At 42.9% G+C, this 20,046-nt stretch overlaps 1 protein-coding gene across 2 annotated transcripts in view; it reads left to right on the forward strand.

Annotated features, from left to right (window-relative positions):
• Window positions 1-20,046, forward strand: part of MAPKAPK3 (MAPK activated protein kinase 3) — a 113,411-nt gene that overhangs the window by 55,246 nt on the left and 38,119 nt on the right. Inside the window, exons 1-2 of one of the 2 annotated variants that reach the window (XM_075159253.1) lie at window positions 7,724-7,814; window positions 8,866-9,216. In XM_075159253.1, coding sequence (XP_075015354.1) covers window positions 8,992-9,216 — 225 coding nt within the window. In that variant the 5' untranslated portion in view covers window positions 7,724-7,814; window positions 8,866-8,991. Of the gene's footprint in view, window positions 1-7,723; window positions 7,815-8,865; window positions 9,217-20,046 lie in introns of those variants that run through there. The other variant, XM_075159252.1, reaches the window with a different exon arrangement.

Genomic DNA, 20,046 nt, shown 5'->3' on the forward strand with positions numbered 1-20,046 from the left:
CCCAGCAGGAAATATTTCAGTTACTTTTAGGGTTATTGAACCTTTTATTTTTAAACACTTTATAACAAAAGCTTTATCATTCTTTTCCTGCCACGAGTTGCCACCTCTTCACATATCAGAGATAAGAGGGAAAGTGAGAGTGGGCTGTCTGTCACCTCTTCTGAAGTAGATCGAACATTTAAAAATATTCGTAATCATTGCGCTGTTCAGAACCAAAGTGGATGGGGCCAGGAGGGGAGGGGAAGATGATGATAAGGATAAGGTTAGAAGGATGTTCTCATGGGCAGGACATGACCCTGAGAGCAGGAAGCCTATGTTCAGCTCCTGACTCAGCCTTTAACTCCCTGCTGTTTCATTTAGCAGCCGGTTAGCCTTCTGCATGCTTCCATTCGTTGTCTTTACTACATCAGGGACAGTGCAGTAATCAGTGCTACTAATAATACTGAGCTATTCAAAGAGAGAGGTGCTGAGGGCCATCTAAGCATCCAGAGGGATGGGAATGTCATCATGAACTCACCCCTTGACCAGTTTGCTTCTGATCCTAAGGCGGACTTCAGCCGACACTTCATCTGAATACGTGTAAATTCACAGGGGAGGCGAGGGGATAGCAGGGGAGAAAGGAATTTCAATCCTCACCCTTTCTGTGCACAGCAAGCACAACAGGCAAAAGATATTTGAAGGCTTACCTTTGCAGTTCTGGCATAGGGTTGCAGGGGGATGCCTGCATGCCTGTGCTCCTTCAGATCTAAATTCGTCATTATTTAAAACCTCTTACTATGTTGGTGGTGCAGCAGCACGATGGATTTGAACAGAGCTGGACTAGAGAGTATGAAGTGGCTGCTGTCTCCTGCAAACGGTAGTTAACCTACACATTCAGAAGCTATTTCATCTCCGGCCTTGGAGGGGACACTGAGATCATAGCTGTAATGTGCCGTAAGGCAGGAATGCTGCAGCCCAGCGCAGACACTGAGAAGCTATCTTTACATGTTATTTTACTTAGAATTGGGCTCCATCTAGTGATCTTCTTCTGGAAAAGTCTTCGTGTGCAGGCTCTGTGCTGTTGTTTGAGTAGCCATTTGTATCTCCGGAGCAGGAAAGCGATGCTGAGAACTGTACAGTGGAAACATCACGTGCAGAAACAGGTCTCAGTTGACAGCTCTGTATTTCTGCTCAGTGGAAGCAGCATAGGTGTTCACACTGGTGCAGACACTATGTTATTCAGTATGCATTGCATTCTGATGCAGTGGTTTTCCACCTGCAATCACTAGATCCGTGCCGCTCTTTTCATGAGTCCTCCAGGACCCTGAAAGATGACCATTAAATTGAAGTATCTAATGTATATGAGAATTAATGAAAGGAGCTTTCATTTTCATTGGAAACTTTTTTTTAGGGGTCCACCTCAAAAAAATATTCAGGCTAATGCCTGGGCTATTTTATCTACAAAATTAGTGATAGGTTTTAAGTCAGGAGTGTTCAGTAGTACTTCATCACTCTACCTGAACGTTTTGCCCCTCATTGGCCTTCCTCATGCACATGGTAATGCCCTAAGTAGGAAACAGAACAGCGTGCCCAATTTGCCAATGCCCCAGGCCTTGTGCAGTTGGTTACCTGTGCACAGTCAATATAAATTGCTGCCATTCCAACAAATTAGTTGTTTAAACCCAGTTTATACTGATATAAATGGCTCTCCAGGGTTCAGTGTTGAAGAATTAGGACATTGCAGAGGCATTTACAAGAAATATTGTTGAGTGATATCGTTGAGCGATAGGCTTTAGTTATGAAAGGTACCAAAGAAAGCTCTCAGTAAAGTCAGGGAGGTAAGAAAATCCAGAATCGTGAGCCAGTTAGTCCCTTAGGGAAGTTCACCAACACAACAGCACCATCTACTGATAAAAGTGTGTTTGAGAAGACAGGCGACCAGAGTCCCCTTTCCGCTGAGGGTAAGTTACACTGCTTCAGCTGTACAGTTGGACATTGCCATAATCTTGTAGAGATGGTGTAAATGTAAAATGATGACATCCGAAATCATAACTCTTGAGAGAGGTCTGTGTGTCTGGAGACTAGATTTACCTTCACTATAAGATTGTATATGAAAGACTGAAAGTAAGTTGTCCCTCTGGCTGCTGTGTGGCTATAAGGCCATCTCTGACCCTTACTCTGTGTTGTAATGTAAGGAACAGCATGCAACCAAACAAGCATTAACAATAATAAGCATCTACTTCTTGTTTAGAAGGGCCATCTCGTTATTTGAGTAGGGCACACCAATTTCTGTAATCAACAACACACAAGAGGGTGATGAACTTACTATTGTGGTTTTGATTTCCCGACCTGGTGTGGAGCAATGGAGGAGTCTCCAGGGTGTGGGTGAGCTGTGCATGGATGCAGGGGCATCCGAGCTGGCTCCGTGCAGAAGTACGATGTGCAGGAGAGCAACGGGCTTCATGTTGGGCTACAAAAAAATACTTTGGTGTTACTGTAAGGAACTCGCAATATTCGTTGTCCCTAGGCTTGTTGGCATGTGATGACGTCGAAGGTGATTGCAGTGTGGCATCTGTTAGGAACTTTCCTGCTTGTATCAAATGCTGTGTTTCTGCAAAAATTGTATTCCTGAGTGGCCTGGAAGGCCACCCCAGGACTGTCAGACAATGTTGCCATACCCATTAGTTGCAGGATTTCTTTCAATGAAAGAGAGAGATTAATTTCTTGTGCTCCATTGCAGCATAAAATGAACCACCATCTTCTGTAGACAGATTGGAAGATTTATGATGCTTTTGATTTATGATACTTCTATGAAAAACCCTGTCTTTTTTTTTCTCTCTGCTGAAGTGGAAATGTCCAATCTGACTACCTCTGTAAATAAGCTGTGTCCCAGAGCTCCTTCTGCTCTAAGATCCCCGGACAGCAACCCTTAGTGGAGGAGCAGGAATGGAGCCTCCCAAAACCTTCTCGATGACCAAGACAAGGTATCTATAATAAGATTTCTGAGTCCAGGATTATAAAAGCAACTGTCCTACCCTTTTCTGTATTTCTGTAGAAAAATACCTGCTGAGTATGTGCTAACAGGGAGGAAGTAATCTTGAGGAACTAAATCAGGTATTAGGACACGCTCTCAAGAGACTGGTGCTCTTGAGACTTCCCTTTCCTTCCCTAGCAGCTGGTTCACAGCTAGAATTTGTAATTCCTCCTAAAACCCATGTTATAATCCCAGATCAGGGCAGAGGGTGTTGAGAATAAAAGAGAAGTTGTTCTAGTTTGGTTATCACTAAGCATCAGGTAAACATCATTGCCTATGAAAGAGCTCTATAAACGTGGTTTTACCTCAGCAACAGAGAGAAAAGAGCCTGGCTGTTTGCTGATGAGCTTTCCTAGTTGTATGGGTAATAGAAACTATTTCAGTTTCTGGCTTGTTGTTGGGCTTTTCTTCCCCCCCCCCCCCCCCTTTTTTTTTCTTTTTGAGAAGTCTGAGACAGACACCTCCAGAGCAGAACTGAAAGACAAGTCAAAAACCATGTATATAGTCCCTGTTTCAGACCACTGTGTACATGACAGACTAAACTATAGATCCTACAAAAAGCTTCTTTTCTTCTCCTTCATGTCACATTATTGTTCTGTGGAGCTGCCCTTTCTTCCTTTTAATATCACAGACGCTGTTTCTGAAGAACTTCCTGAGAGATTTAATAAGGTTGTTGCAACCGCCCAGTCAGACAAAGCTGTGTCCTCACTTCAACCTGACATACAACCTGACATCTATACATCTATATAATGCATCCCAGAGAGTGAATTTCTCATAACACCAGAAAAAAAATGTAGCTGTTACTCAGAGGAAGCAATGTTTCAGAAAAAAAAGTCACTGTATTTTCAGCTGATGGTGATATTTTCTTTATTGTAGCTGATACTGATTTCCACAAGACATTGCTATCAAAGGACTAGCCTCTGCGCAAAGCACTTTTGTATATAAATAAACTCAGGTAACTGTAGCATCCAAGTAAGTATCACTCCTCCAAAATATGCCATCCCTCAAAGAACATTTGATGACATCAGCTTTCCTAGCTCTCCAGATGAGAGCAAACTCAGATACTTCATTTCATTTTTGTTAAGAAATGAGATATTTGAAAGTCTGAAATGTCTTTGATCCCAGATATTACTGTTATTGAATTGCTACAGCATAGCAAAAAGGCAGTGAAAATACCCAGTGGGATACCCAAAATTAACCTTCTGTATTTAAACAGTAGTGCTCTCTGTGTAAACCAGGTATCTGTGACATCCAAGACATGACAAAATCAGGAACAGGGTATCCAAACCACGCGCTGGCTAAAATATGAAGCTTCACAGGGTTAACACACTGGCTTAGAGAGACAGGGCTGCTGCCCCAAAGCTTATTGCAAGATTAGGGCCTTATTGTTTGGTTATTTTCTCCTATGAGCTACTCTTCTAATTTGGGGCAAGGCGGGTTTAGCTGAGCTACTAAATTCTGTCTTGAAATGAGTTGGTTTGTGTTGTTGCTGTTGGGGATTTTTGGTAAAAACAGGATTAATATTTAATTTACAGTTTTAGGGATTTTTGTGAGGATGAAAGAACTGTTGCCGTAGTGGGCTCTTACCCTGTAATAGTACTGTTTTTTTTAAAACTTCAAAAAGCAAACATCAATCAATAAATAAAAACGTCTTTTTCAATGAAAAATGTCCCCCGGCACAATAAGCTGCAGTGGGCCTGTCTGCATGCCCTCCATCAGTATCTCTAAAGGATGCTAACGTGGCTTGACCTGCCACGAGCACAAAGAGAAGCCACAGGATCCGCAGTGTAAGTTTTTGATCATATGAGATGTAATTCCCAGGGAGATCTAAAACTGGCATTTGAAAGCAGACATTGTCAGAAATGCTCCCAGAGCCAGACAGGGGTACAACCGCAGCCGAGGTGACCACACTGTGCTTGCTTGCCGTTAGGATGTCAGAGGTGTTGGGGCTAAATGGTTAACCCAAGATGTGCGCCTGGACCCAGCACGCTTGTCCCTCCCCCAGAGCTTGTCGGAGAAATTATAAAATCTTAAGCAGCTTAAGGGAAGGATATTGCACAGATGAATGTTCTCAGCTCTGTACAAACAGGGTGTGGATCCGGGATGTACAAGTGCGGGAACTTCAGAGTGGTACCCAGCAGGGCTTTGCAGGTGCAGTCACCTAAGACACCACGCCAGGTCACTGGTGCAGCACCCAGACAGACTGCTTTGGGGCTGTCCAGCGTGGTCAGAGTAACATGGACTAAAAAGCATCAGCTAAGCACAATCAGGAGAGATGTCCGGTGGAAGAGATTTAGAAGTTTAGCACAAGAGCACGGGATACTTTTGGCTGTTAATTACAGTATTAGATTGCCACCTTGTTACTTGTGAAAACACTCTGTTGCAAAGACTTTTAGATATTGGGAAATACTGCCTTTGTCACTGGTTTTAAAGATTTTCTGCACATGATATTCGTGTTTTGCCTGGGGTAGAGATACGCTTTGTGCTTGGACAGCCTAACTAAGACAAAAAATGAACACAAAAAGCAAGGGAATATATTTGCTTTTTGTTCCTCAGCTGTGGTCATCCTTCTGTACAGTGAGGCTATTTGATACTTGGGCTGGTGCTGGAAAGGCTTTTTTGGAGTTTATGGTGGGTGAAATTAGCAGAGGGTTGGTGTAAGGCCTTATTAACCATGATTCACACTGGATTTTTAAGGTCTTTGCCCTGTTTAAATTTATTACTGGTTGCTGGTAAAAGAGTGAACTTTGCTAAGGGCATATATAGACAATATTGAGTAGTGAACCCAAACAAGCACAACTTTTAGTAAGATATTGTTTCAAGCAGTGAAAAATGTGGTTTGTGTCCTACCAGTTGAACTCTTCTCAGTGGGAGACTGTTCGTAAGTGAGATGTGTAGAACCAACTAACTTCACACAGAAGAATCCTGTCTTACTGCCTCATCTTTCCTCCTTGCTTTCCATGCAAAGCTTATTTTGTAGAAGCTCATTCTGTAATAGTTAGAAAGAGTCATAATTTCTTAATGAAATTCCTTGCTTCTGACACACTCTGTAAAAAATAGCAACCCCTTAAGTAGACATCTGTTTGGAATTTTTGCAATGTTTAATATTTCCCAGAATAGGGCCATAAATTGCCTTCAGCTAGCTTTAATGTGCTAGCCGTTGTAACTTCTGCTTGCTTTGGTCAGCCATAGACTTTTGTGTAAGAGTTACATGGAAAGATCAGAAGTGGGGCTAGGAATGGGAGCTGCAAATCGGTGTGAGCGAGTATACTTCTCAGATTATAAAATGCAGAAGAGAGCTGAGAGATTTAGAAGTTTTCTGAGGGGTCTGGCCCCCAGTGACTGTGAGCTGGGAAGAGGACTATAGTTACTGGTTGCAAAGAGAAGGAAATTACCATCCAGGACAAATAAAACAGCAAATACAGGCAGAAACCATGGGAAGGAAAATAAGAGCAAGCTGCTGACTACAGAACAGTATTATTGAAGGTTTGCAACCTGGGAGCTTACAGTTATGTATGTGTTTCCCTGAGATTGCCACAGTGGGAGGTGGTGCAAAGCCTAAGAAGGCTGGAAGCCAAACCTGAGAAGGGAAGTTGGAAATAGCTGTGTTCCTCTGGGATTTGATTAGCCCAGAATAGATGAACTGAATCAGGGGACCAGGCCTTCAGTAGCTGAACTGCTGAAAGCCTGGAAGGGAGACCTGAGGCAGAATAGCTGTAGCGTCACATCACATGGCGGTACGCTGCAGATCTGCATCCTGCTAAGTTGAACTACTTTTTATCCCTTGGAGAAAGGACTCATTAGCCCTTTTAATTATTTTCCTAACCGCGACAACTCCAGATGCCGTTATATTATGTAAAATGACAAATGTATTTTTAACTTGTAAAGCATGTGAACTTTAAGCTCTTTCCAGTGATACGAATACAGCTCCATTTCAATGCATGACTCATCTTCACATGTAGGAAAAACTCAGCATTTCACATCCCTATAACTACACTCTGTGCACCAGCGATGAGCGACAGTTGCTGTGGGAACCATCACTTTTAATATCCTGACTACGCATACAAAAGCGCAAAGAAATACTGACTGCTTATTTGGCAGAAAAGGTCGCCTTTAATAACAGCACCGACTATTTCGGCAGCCATCGTGCCTGAAGAATCATAGTCTGTCCAGTATCGAGTCTCAATGCTTTGTTCCATAGCAATAGCCTTACTGTTTAAAACAGGTTTTAGAGCGAACGTGTCAATCCTTTCCCCTTCCTAAAACGAGCGGTCGGGGGAAGGGGCCGGCGGTGCTCCGTGCCGGGCCGTGCCTCCCCGCCCGGCCACCGCGCGGGCGCGCTGCGGCACCAGCCCGGAGCCGCCGAGGCAGCTTCGTCCCCCACCGCTCCCCCTCCAGCGGGGCCCTTTACCCCAATAAATGAATAACGTGGCCGGTGCCTTAAAAACACCGCCCTGCGCAGGGGATGTTCCCCGCCAGCCGCTCGTCCTTCCCCGGGGAACCTGCCGCCGGGCACCGCCCGCTCTGCCCCACGCAGCCGCGGCGGGGATGAGGCAGCTCCGGCCGGGGTCCCCCGCTCCCCCTTCAGCCCATGCGTGGCCCGGTCCGGCCCGACCCCGGGGGAACCTGCCAATTCCAACGGGGTCGGGCCGGACCGGGCCCCGCCGCGGGCGGCTTCCCCTCAGCGCGGGGGGGAGGCGGCGCGCACCTGCTCAGGGCGTCGGGGCGGGCCCAGGCAGACCCCGCCTTCAGGGACTCCGCACCGGGAAGCCTCGGCTGGGGCCGCGCCGCGCCGCCACAGGCAGGTAACCGTCCGCCGGCGGGGCCCGGCGGTGGAGACCCCCGTTACCGCCCCGGCGGTGCTCCCGCCGCCGCCGCCCCCTCCCTGCGCGCCGTGGGGCCCGCCTCGCCTCGCCTCACTTCACCTCACCTCACCTCAGGCTTTTCCCGCCTCGGGGCTTTCCCGCCCTCCGCCTCCCCCTTGCTGGGGGCTGAGGGAGCCGCCCCGCTGCCCCTCACTGAGGGAGCCGCTGCCTCGCCAGGGGCGGCTGTCGGCGGGGCACGCCTCGGGCCCGGCAGCCCCCCCGGCGTGAGGAACGGCTCTCAGCCTCGCCGTGGCGCTTTGCCTGCTCGTGGCTCAGCCGTGTTAACGGGGCTCGGAGGCCCTGGCACCGGTACCTCTCCCGGGCCTGCACTCCTGAGAGGCCAGAGGCCCTCTGGTCCCCAGTGGCGTCAGGCAGCTCCTCGGCTTTGGGAGCCATGCCTTTGCATCGCTGCGTACCCGAGTTTTTGGGTGGTTTGATGGTCCCCCAAGTAATTCCGCACCTGCCCCTCACTCTGTGGACGGGGGCAATTTGGTAAGCGCTGGCCCAGCATCAGGTCCAATGCCTGCCCAGGCAGTGGCCCTCTGGGGTTTAATCTGGGTATTTGTGGTTCTCTTGCGTTGCCTTAACTTGGAGCGTTGGGATGAGGCAGGGGATCATTGTGGAGATCTCTACACAAAATGTTGTGGCAACAAGTTGTTGATGCAGGTTTATAAGCTTCTCGAAGCAGAGGCCATCTCTGTTCCGTTGTACAGAGCTTGGCTGAGTAAGTCTTTAGTCCAAGATTCAGCGCAGGCACTTGTTGCAGTAAAAGCGGTAATTTGTAACTGCAGACTGATAGCTGTGTATATTGGAACTGGGGTGACTGGTCTGTAAAGCTAAACAAAGTGTGCTTTCCTGAGGTGAACCTCCACTTCTGGTCTCTCTAGTGCCTGGTCGTCTTGTTAAGAAAGGAAGAGAGAAAAGTGGTTAGGTGAGAGAACGGTTAGTTCACACCAATTACTAATACTCATTTACATTTTTACTCAGGACTAAATGGCGAGCAAATGGACTGTTTGAAGCACTGGCTTTGATCGCCTGAGAGGAGGGACTCTGCTGAGGATACCCCACAGGGAATCTGTTGGGTATCTCTGTTGTCTCAGACTCTTCCCTGATATGGAACAAAGTGAAGGTGAACAGGAATCCCAGCCAGAGAGTCACGTGGATAGCAAGAGCAGCGTGAAATCCTTGCCTGGGGGAGCAGCCCATGTCAAACTAGAGATTAAAAAACATGCAGTTACGGATGACTACAAACTCTCCAAACGGGTGCTAGGGTTAGGAATCAACGGCAAAGTACTGGAGTGTTTCAACAAGGAGACAGGCCAGAAATGTGCTTTGAAGGTATGGAGGCTTTTTCTTTTTTTCCTTATTTATGGTTTGGAGGCCAGAGTTCACTTCCAAAGCCCTGTAAAAGCCACTTGTTTTGTTGCTTACATTTCACAGAGTGCTGCATGAAGAATTTGAATATGTGGAGGTGTTTGCTATTACTTACAACACTGTAGTCCAAACTTGAGTCTTTTCCAGAATATTCTGCGTGAGTTTCCAGAAGAACGTTATCAGCTGTGAAATTCTCGTGTTCATATTTAAAAGACAAAAAAGTGGGGGAGAGAACAGTGTCTTGGTGTGTTCTGTGAGAAAGCTTGCTAGATTTTGAATGAACATATTATGCAATACTTGGGAAGGAAACTAATTTGGATCTTGTGCAATGAAATAGGCCTAAGCTGGGAAGTATTTAAATATTCATTGGTCTTCAGGCTTTCCTCCCTTTGAAGACTTTTCTTAAGGGGCATTTCTAGTTGTTTACTCACTTATTCTCCTCTTTATTTTTGCAATTCATTTAGAGAAGGGAATTACCTGGGAAAGCACTGATTACACCAGTATTGGCAAGTAAGTTTAGTAGATATTTATGGTGATAAGTACCACTTAAATAAATGGAGCAATAACCATTCATTAGAGAACATAAAGCTTACTTGCCTTTTGCTCTGCAGCTTTTAAACTTGAAGATTTCCCTGATACTTTTAAACCACATCATTAGGAAAAAGCAGCTCAAATGAGAACCAGGATGGTTCTGTATGGTAAGACTGAAAACCAGCTGAAGTAATTGTCATGAGAATTACTTAAGAATGTTACCAAGTCCTTGCTGGTGTTAATCTGATTAGTTGGGATGTCTAGAAGGCTTTCAGGTACCCTTCCTTTTCTTAAACCTCACACTCCATGTTTGCTGACAGCAGGACAAATCTGCTAGTGGTCAGCTGGAAGGTCTGCCAAGGCCTGGGTATGGTCTTACCAAGCTAGAACTGCTATTCCCAGCAAAGCCTTTGCACCTTGATAGAACAGACTGGAAATATCTGGTAGCTTTGTCTATTGAAAAGATTTTTAATAGAGGAACTAGAAAAACTTATAATACAATGGCATGCTGATTAATTCACATGTTTCCAACACTCTCATTTTATTTATCACATTGGTTTTTGTATTAGCTTCACGTAGCTGACTCACAGAAGTTTATCATGGGGAAACTGGAGGTTTTGGCAAACAGACTGGAAGTACTGGGGTTTTGTGCCTGCATAGGGGAGTGTCAGGTTTTTTACAACTCTGAGGTGATCCATCATTAATCAGATCCTTCTGAAGTGCTATCAACGTTAATTTCTATACTTAGCATACTGTGATGAAGGATAATAGTTAATACTGAAGCTGTTCTGCTGTTTCTGAAGAGTGCAGCGGCTTTGTTGCTGATTATATACCATTCATACTTCAAAGGTTTTGCAGTCATAAGGGCTGGAAGCATTTTAAAATAGAAGTTGCTATTTCAGAGGACAATCCAGTGGCAACAAGTGTGTTACAGAGCAAATTCTGTAGCTCTGGAATCAAATAGGAAATACATTCCTATGGATACTAGCATCGGTAAAACATTTTTTTAATTTAGTGCTCAGAGTTGGGGAAGGGGAGAAGATAGGTAAAGTTGCTGTGCCCTGACAGAATATCCTCTGCCTCATGGGGAGGAGGAACCTATAACAGATCCTCTAATGCCAGTTTCTGTTTAGCACTGACTGAGATAGCTGATTTTTTCAGAACTTTTAAAATATATTAAGGACCAAAGCATCACCCCCCTTCCCAAACTGGAGTTTTGTCAGTAATGGCTAATATATCACTGAAATTACGTTATATAGGTGTTTGTTATCCTCTCCCCCCAGCTTTGGAATGTGTGCACTTTTCTTCTGAAAGGGACAGAAATATTAAGAAGTTTATGAGTTCTCTAGAGAGTTTAAATGGCAGATAATAGTTTGCTGCTTGCCTGTATGTATTTCTCATTATTATGAGTTTAAGTGCTGAATAAAAAGTTAAATATGCAATTAAGTAAAACTGCCAGCAGCCCAGAGAGAATCTGCTATTCTCTCCAAAGATGGTCTAATGAGAAGATTACCCAACAAGGAAGAATAAAAACTGTGCTTGCTTAATTGGCAAGAATAGAAAGATCTTTTCTCAGCCCTGAAGATATTTGCAAGCATGAAAATATTCAGAAGAAGTTTTTCCATTGTTTCTCGTGAAACCTGAACTGGGCCACGCAAGTCCCAAACCTGCTCCAGATGAGACTTCAGAGCAAACCATACAGTCAAAACAGTTACGGAAAAAGGACAAGAAACTTGGGAAAAAAATGTTCAGAAACAGCTTCAGTGCAGAATTCTCTGTGTAGGGACAATAGAGCCTTGGTGTTTCTGCCTTGCTGCTGCTCGTACTTCCTAGGTGTGATGGTGGGGTTATCATTCACTTACAGGAATAGAAAGTGGAGGCTGATGAAGCTGTCACAGAAAAAAACAACTGATCTGACAGGTAAAGAGAAATGTAAAGACCGAATTGCCAGTTGAACAGGAAAAAAGGGATGCTGGATGGAATTTTTTTTTTTTTTCCCCTGGACGTTGCTTGTGCAGTATCCATTGAGATCTACATATATATGTGGACAAATACTTCAGGTGTCAGTGTGCTTACTGTAACCTACTCCTGGGAAAGGAAAATCACCGCTCCTGCTGCTGAAGATAAAGCGTAATAGTCTGTTCCCCTTCACACCAAACTTGCCCATTAAAGCAGTTTCTGACTTGGCAGATGGCACTGCTTTCTGCCTGCAGGTTTTCTTTTATATGGGAACAAAGCCAGCACAGCCAGGATCTGGATAGAAATTACTCAATGGAAGGAATTTTAACTGAGGTACTCAAGAGGAAAGGGCTCGAACAGGCAGAAACATTCATCCCCAGAGCCATGTGTCAGTCAAGCACTACATACTGTAATTGGGAGGTCCCTGTTGTCTTCTTTACTCTGTGTCCGTAATTGGAACTAGTTAGAATTTCACTAATCATTTTAGAGTGGGAAAACACAAGATGTCCTCTCAGAGATACTGCAGGGCTTTTATTTTCCTAAAGTATTATGTGGCTTAGTTTACTCTGCGTGGCATTGTGATTTGCTACACACTTTTACAATGTGCTGTCAGCTTTGTTTCTGTTAGATTGAAATGCCACACGCATTGCTGTCCTGCTCCAGAAAATCTAATCTGGTTACTCACTTAGATGCATAATGACATTTTGGCTGAACAGCACTGTTTCCAAATAGTGAGAATGCAGGGATTTAGAAAAGTAGAAGCATAAACAAAACTGCAGGACTGTGGCCTTCTAGAAGGCAACTATGTTTTAGTCTCTCTCTCCCTTGCAAACAGAAAACCTTCTCAGATCTCTTTCCATAGTTGATCCAGAAATAGCAGTAAAGTGAAGTCTAGTTACTCTTCTATTTTTATCTCTTCTTTGTCAGCCTGCCCCCTTCTGTTCACTTTACCTTTTGGGGCTAAAATTTAACCTCCACTCCTTTAACACTGTCATCAGCTTGAGTGTTCTCTGCTGTTTTTCACGCTTCTCCCAGTCTTTGGGGAGAGGAGGAGACCAAAGCAGCTGACTACCTGTGAGGATAAATGTGGACTCCTGGGACTTGCCTCCCATTAAAAAAACCCCAATGTACAGTTCCTTGTTCGTTCTTTTTCTCTCACTTTTTTCTTTTTTTGGCACAAATTCCTGCGAAGTGGTGTCAAAATGATATTTCAATGGATTTGATGACCTACTTTATTTTTGTGAAAGATGGTAGAAAGAGCTCAGACAGAGTTGGGATCAAGAAAAGAGAAATAGAGCGTGATCTGCTGAGGTATTGGAACTTCTCTGCATCTGCAGCTTCAGGATTTTAGTGGATAATTCAGGATGTAAACAGTGTTATGTGTCGTTGGCATACTATTAACCTCAGTAAACAGATGTTGCTTCTTTCCAGGAGAAGAAAAGGAAGGACAATTCAGGCATAGTAGCAAAACAAAGACTGTTGGAACTTCAGGAAAACAAAGTACATTGGTTATGAGTGTATTGGTACTTTTGATATGAAAACTCTCCTGAATAACAGTACAGCAGTTGTAAAGTGCTTCTCCGCTAAGCACTGTGCATATGCGCTGTATACTGCAGCTGCCTTCCAGTCATCTGAGACTTCTAGGTTAAGGTGGAGTGTATATGAATGGACCTGCTAGGTCTTATCCTCTAGAATAAATAGTGAGTTAAGCCATGACCTGCCTCATGGAAAATGTCCTGTGCTGCGAAGTGCCAACAATACAGTGTACGTGACTTGCTGATTTGAAGACAAATAGGTGAAGCCTGAATGTTAAATAAAGCAAAAAGCAAACACAAAAAGGAACAGGCTCCTTGCCTTTTAGATCTAAGGAACTTTTGGTGAATGATATAAATTATAATCATAGAGGAGGAGGCTCCACTGTTATCCTTAAGAGTATTAGCATAACTTTGTGCTCAGAAGGAAGGAAAGAAGGTAATGGAGAAAGGAAGCTTGCAAAAAAATCATTCCCGAAATGGTTTTTGGAAACCACACATAGGACTATATAGAGAATGTTGTTCTGCTTTCCAAAGTGGAGTCGCTGTGGAGAAAGATAGCCATTCTGCATCACCCTAATTTAGTCTTGGGCTACGTTTCCACCTCTCATTCAATTTTAATGTTTCTGATTATGTTAAATAATACTACATCATGTAAGCTAATTGCTGGATAGTCTGTTTTCAGTTAGTATACCCTGAAGTCAGGTCATGATTGCTTACTAATGGGAGACTGTACAGTCCAAAGTATTTGTTTTGCAAGTTATCTAAATAGCTCATACTTTTAAAATACCCTGTTTATTGCCTGAAATAAGATGACGATCCAGGAAAAGAATGCAGCAGTGGAGAAGGCAAAGCATACAGTGAAGCGAAGGTTATTTTAGGCTGATGATTGATTGTAGAATAGGAAATGTTAACAAGCTGCTTAGATGCTATAGATTGCATTTTTAGAAGAGAAGAAAATTATGCCAGATTAGGAATGAAACATTTCAACATTTTTAGAATAAGGAAGAATAATGTTGTACTAAGCTAGAACTGTGGTGAGAATTCAGGGGAAGCAAGTGTAATTGTTGGTTAGGATTTGTGCAGGATGAAGGAACTCTTGCTTTATTGGAGTGATTGTATGTTTCAGGAGGAAATGAGCACTTTCTAGTGAAGTATTCTGTAGTTCCCTCTTACCTACCATGTTCCCTGCAGCCTATTTATACTGGTTTCTCTCATGCTACGGTAAATTCAGTGTCAGTAACACAGCTGAGTATGAGTAATAAACTCCAGAAGCTGTGTGTTGTAGATCAAAGCCAGATACAGTGTAGAATGAGTATATGAGTTCAGAAAAGTTCTAGTTAAATAGCAGCCCCCAGTGTATGGAGGAGTACCTAAAATGTGGATGGCATGAGACTGGTCCTTGAATTTTATCCTTCAGTGCCAATCTTGGTAAGTATTACGTAAATATGCATAAAATACCTAAAATAACATTCAGTCGATTAAAAAGTGGGTCGTTTCTACTGCTACAAGAATTGTTTTTAAACCAGTGAGTCATTCAAGACCTGAGTCTTTCAGCACTTTGTACGTATTTGGGCCAGAATGGCACCTTCCAGAGTGTCACTTGGAGTAGTTAATTTAAAAAAGGTGGACTTTATCAATTTACTTTGAAGATCTGACATTCTTGACTGGTCTTCTCCTTACTTGAAATACAGCAAATAATTTAAAAAAAAAAAGGACTTGGTCTGAAATAATAAAACCATGTGTAGTAAATTCTTACTAGGTTCAATGGCAGTTCGTTAAGCCTATAAAGTGCAAACAGAAAGGCGAATGTTATAAACCATTAAGTCATCTTGAAAAAACAAACTATGTTGATGCCACTTTGCACCTTCTGTGTTTTCTTCCAATCTACTAGCAAGCTGGCACAAGTTATACCCTGACTTGGGTAGCAGCAAACCTAGGGAAGATCAAGGTGTGTTCCCCGGCCTTCACCCAGGGTCAAAGATCTGAGAAAGTACTATAGATATGTGTCTTATTTCAATTGCGAGGAAGGTGCTTAAAGGGAGAGCACATGTGCATATCAGTCAGACAGGACTAATCACTTGACACCGTCTTTGGACTAGAAGACCCTTCCTTTTGTCTCTCCCTCCTCCCTGTAGAGTCTAAATCCTCCTATTCCGTTTAACTAAAGTAAAACCTCGCCGATTCATGCTAGCTGGGAGTCTCATTACAGATAACTGGATTTTGCAAATCAGCTTTAGTGCAAGGGAACAATAAGCAAGAATTTTAAAGTTCATTTACAAGACAAGTGTACTTCAGCCTCATTTACTTATGGTAATGCCATCCAGAGAGATGCCCAGACTGGAAGAACCTGTTAACATCTTTTATAATTTGGGAAGAATCAAGGCCACACCTGAATGTCACAGCTCACACACATCTTTTTTTCCTTAGTATATTTTTCTCTGTCTGTGATAGCACCCCGTGTAAGAGCAGCCTGGTCTGAGAATAAATGACTTCTCGTGATAGCTTGCTGCCAGTTAAGTCTCAACAGAAAAAAGAGATTATCTTCATGCTGTATAAATTCATGGGAAGCATAGAGAAGGAAGATGTCACTGTCATTGGGAGCAAGAGCCAATTTGAATTTGAGAAAGTTAATAGATGAATATCTTGCATATAAAGACTGTTTTTTGTTAATCTCTTAACTGTATATGGTGATTTTTTTTTTTCAAAAAAAAAAGAAACAATCATTGATTTATTTACATAATCATATGCAACATTTTGCATCCCTAAATGTTTTTGCAGTTACTATTTACTTGATCCTGAAAAAGTTCTCTTTTCTCATATGATATGCATATGTTTCCTTGTTAGGGAATTTTTCCATGTTAAATATGTCTTTAGAACACCAGACTTTAGGATCGTATGTAATACTCTAATAGCAGCAGTATAGCTGTCTGCATAGCTATCCTTATTTCTTTGGGTACAGTGGAGTTGTTTGAACTGTTTGCGTTGCGGCTCTTATACTGTGGCAACGTTCATGAAAAGGAAAGTGGCAGAGATGTGGCCTATGTTGGAGGTGGAAGGTAGATGACCTGTTTACTTAATTGGAAAACCGTGAGAACTTCTTTCCGTCATCACCAGTGAAAGCTGGTGGTGCGGTCTGTCTGGATTAGAGTGTATAAAGTGCATGGATTCTGGTATTTTACACAGGCTTCCTAAGTACTTAAGATGATTCAAAGCTCCGTAATTGAGATTAAGCTATAACACTCCAACATTTTAATACCTCAGGAGTGAAGGGGGAGAGAATTCTTGCTCAGCATGTAATTCGCGCGTGGCCTCCCAGTTCCTGAATCTTTGTAGTACTTGACATTTTGCACTCAAGGTTTCATGGCCTGTTTTAAGAGAAAAAGCAAATATTAAATTTGAGTAAGATTAATTTTTCCTCCAGAAAAGTTTGCTTGCTGAACTTACTTAAAAAAAACAAAACAAATCACCCTGAATGTGCCATCTTTACGAGTAATTTCAGATGTTCTGGCTAAGGAGCCAATCTTATTAAAGTTGCACTGTTCACAGATCTTAAGTCTTGCCAGTTCAAACTCTGGCTCTGTTCCATGGGCTTTTTCCCAGGATTATTTTTTTTTTTCTTGAATACTCTCTTAAGTACACTGGCGTTCCAAGAAACAGGCCCTAAGGCAGCTCCTGGGATCTTAGTCAGCTAGGGATGAGAACAGATTTATTAAGCCCATTGTAAGGGGAGAGCTCAGAAAAAATTTTTTTTGTTTGTTTTTTTGGATGGCACTTCTAAAATATATAAACTGTTTGGAAATGGTAGGGTGTGGAGTGACTCATGTTCTTCATCCACTGAACTTACTTGTGTGGTGAAATTTTGGCTGGGGCGAGGAGTTTGCTTAGGTGTGAATCAGCTGTAAGCCCTTACGAAAGCACTTGAGTAGTGATTTGTAACTGCAGTTGGTTTCTATTATACTGTGGGGTGGATTTGATTTTTGTTTTTGTTTTCAAAGGAGAGCAGTTAAAAACTGGATAGGGGAGCAGCCGCCTTGCACACCTGTGTTCTGCGTGGGACTCTTGTGTACTGCTTAGCATCAAATCCACCATGTATTTCAGGGATGAAGAGTCCTTAAAATCCCATTTGCAGTGCCACAAGGCCTGGCGTTTGGTACTGCCGTAGCTACCACTGTCCTCCTTGCCTGTAGCTCTAATGATGAGAAATACTGTCCTTTACTCGCTTCACTTGTAACCAAAAAAGTATTTATTTATTTTTCTTGCAAAGGATTAATTTCTCTCAGGGCCTTATTCCATTTTCCCACATGTTGCTTTTAGTCAATGTGGCTTTGTCAAAAGCAGTCTGGTTTCCACAGCAACGGAGTTGTTAACACCAAAGATGTCAGTGCTCGAAGGTAGGGAGGGGAGGGGGCTGCATTTTCTGGCTCAGCTGCCTCGCCACGGTAGAGGCCCTTGCTGCAGCCACGCTACAGTACAACGTCTCCATTGTCTTTGTGAAGAGTAAAAGCCTTTCATTTTGTTCTACTCTTCCTTTTCCAATCAATTTACAGTCAAAATTTGACACTTGGGAGGGTGATGAGGCTTGATGGTTCCTTGATGCTTAGAAGCTTCCTGTTCTTTCAAGCCCTCTGTTCTGAAGGGCACTGCTCTGGTGTCTGCTTTTTAAAGAGTTTTTCTGTGAACAAAATAGCACTTGCATACATGCAAAACCTGTAGCAGTAAGTTTGTGATAAAGGAGAGTAGAGCACTATTCTTTTTGAGCCATGTTCAATGTCTGCTTATGAATGATAACATGAAAAATGATCAGGCCTTTTACCTTGCCCAGTAATGTGAAACCTCCTCTAATTAAACCTGCTTGGATGGGTTTTCTGAGGCACCCATCCCCTTAGGGTGGGAACTAAGCCTCGCTCCTATTGACCTTGGAAAATTGCATTGTTTAAAAGTATTTTCTAATACATAGTTAACCTGTGAAATTCATTGCCTCAGGAGCTGAGTGGTAGTGATGCTGTGAAGATCTTGAGAGAAAACAGCGCTTCTCTGAGTATTGCAAATGTGAAGAAAAACCCCATAGTTTCAATATACTGTATAAATTTGGCTGTGGTCGTCTAGATCCTGTTGTTACGACTTATAATTACAAAACTGTCAGGGCAAGTAATGAAACATTGAGCTTCAGAAGGCATCTTATTGCTTCTCTTGTGTTAAGTGTACTGCTGCTGCAGGTGTAAAATATCCTCCTGCTCAAGGAGAGGGATCAGCTTTGCAGATGCCTGTAGCTCTGGGTAATGTCCATCAACTTGCATAATAGTTTCATGTAAGGGTGTGTCTTCCTGGGCAAGTTGTTCTTGTCTAAACTAGGGTGTAAACATAAAGTGAAATAGATTTTTCACAACAGCTATTAATATTTAGATCCTTCTTTTTTTTTTTTCTCTTATGAAGGGCAGGGCAGGGAAGGCACTCTTACCAGACTTGGCCCATGGAAATGCAAACAGTGTAATGTTGTTGAAACTTCTTTTCAGGCATGTTCTGCTGCTTACTTTCACCTTTAATAGAAATTATGGTAAAAAGCAACTGCTGAAGACAGTTAAAACCAGAAGCTGAAACTTTAGAGAAATGGGAAGTTAATGCTTTAAACTGGCTCAAATACATGATGAAATCATGTACCCAAATGCAGATATGGTTTTAATTCAATTTTTGGATGCCTATTAATGACTTTTAAAGACTAAGCTTTGTATCTGCAACTTAGAATAGAATCGCAACCCACTTTTGATAGCTGGTTGTATTCTTACTGTTTATTTCTGTCACTTTCTTAACAAGTATCTGGCTCTGCATCGGAGTTCGTGGTACAAAGTCATTCTTACAAAAGGCAAAATCTCTGGAAGGTTATGTCTTGTCTACTGGAATCAGGTGTTTTGCCAGGTTTATCAGATTTAGTTGGGTGGGTTTTCAGTTGATTTTCTTTATGTTTGGAAACCTACAAAGTAGCATCTCACAGGATTTCGGGCACCAGAGTGCAGGGAAGCAGACTGACAAGGTGAGAGTGGTGGATGAGGAAAGGTCAATTAATTTAGAAACAGTCTCAGTTCTGGTGGATTGGTACCAAGTGGAATTTTCCTCCAGTCTCTTAGCTCTGTAATAGCTTTTTCCTGTTGCTGAGATGCTGTGATTAAAGGCCTCTTGAGGGCAGAGGGAGTGTGAGAGTGACTTTTAGTTCCAGTTGCATTTCAGAAACCCTGATTGCCAGGCACGCCTCTGTTTTGACAGGTGAGTGTGACTGCCTTGACTTGGGCTGGGGCTATATGCCTCTTATTGTTGAAAAATGGGATATGACACTCAGGATCTACAAAAACTAACCTCTTACTGCAGTAGGGAGGAGGAGAAAACAGCAATGTACATTATTGATAAAAGACTTTATACAAGAGCAATTAATTCTGAGTCTCTTCCACCTCTCTGCTGTCTGAATCACTGTTGTGGAGGTGTGAGGGAGGGTGAATGACTGCAATGTTGTGTGTTTGTGCACAAAAGCCAAGTCTCACAGGGGGAATGTAGAGAAAGTTCTCACAAGTGTTGGTTCAATAAAACATCCAACACAGCAATAATCATTTTTTCTTAAATCAAAATACCTAAACTGGTTCTTGGTATCTGTGACAGTCTTGATTTTTGGCAATACAAGCTAATAACTGTGTAGGACTGTTTAATTTAAAACCTAAAGCAGGAGTTTGCCTTCATCCTACAAGCAAAGGAGCATGTTTCACAGGAGGGCAGTTTTGGAGAA

This window comes from Calonectris borealis, chromosome 10 (assembly GCF_964195595.1).
Source record: "Calonectris borealis chromosome 10, bCalBor7.hap1.2, whole genome shotgun sequence".
Lineage (NCBI taxonomy): Eukaryota > Metazoa > Chordata > Aves > Procellariiformes > Procellariidae > Calonectris > Calonectris borealis.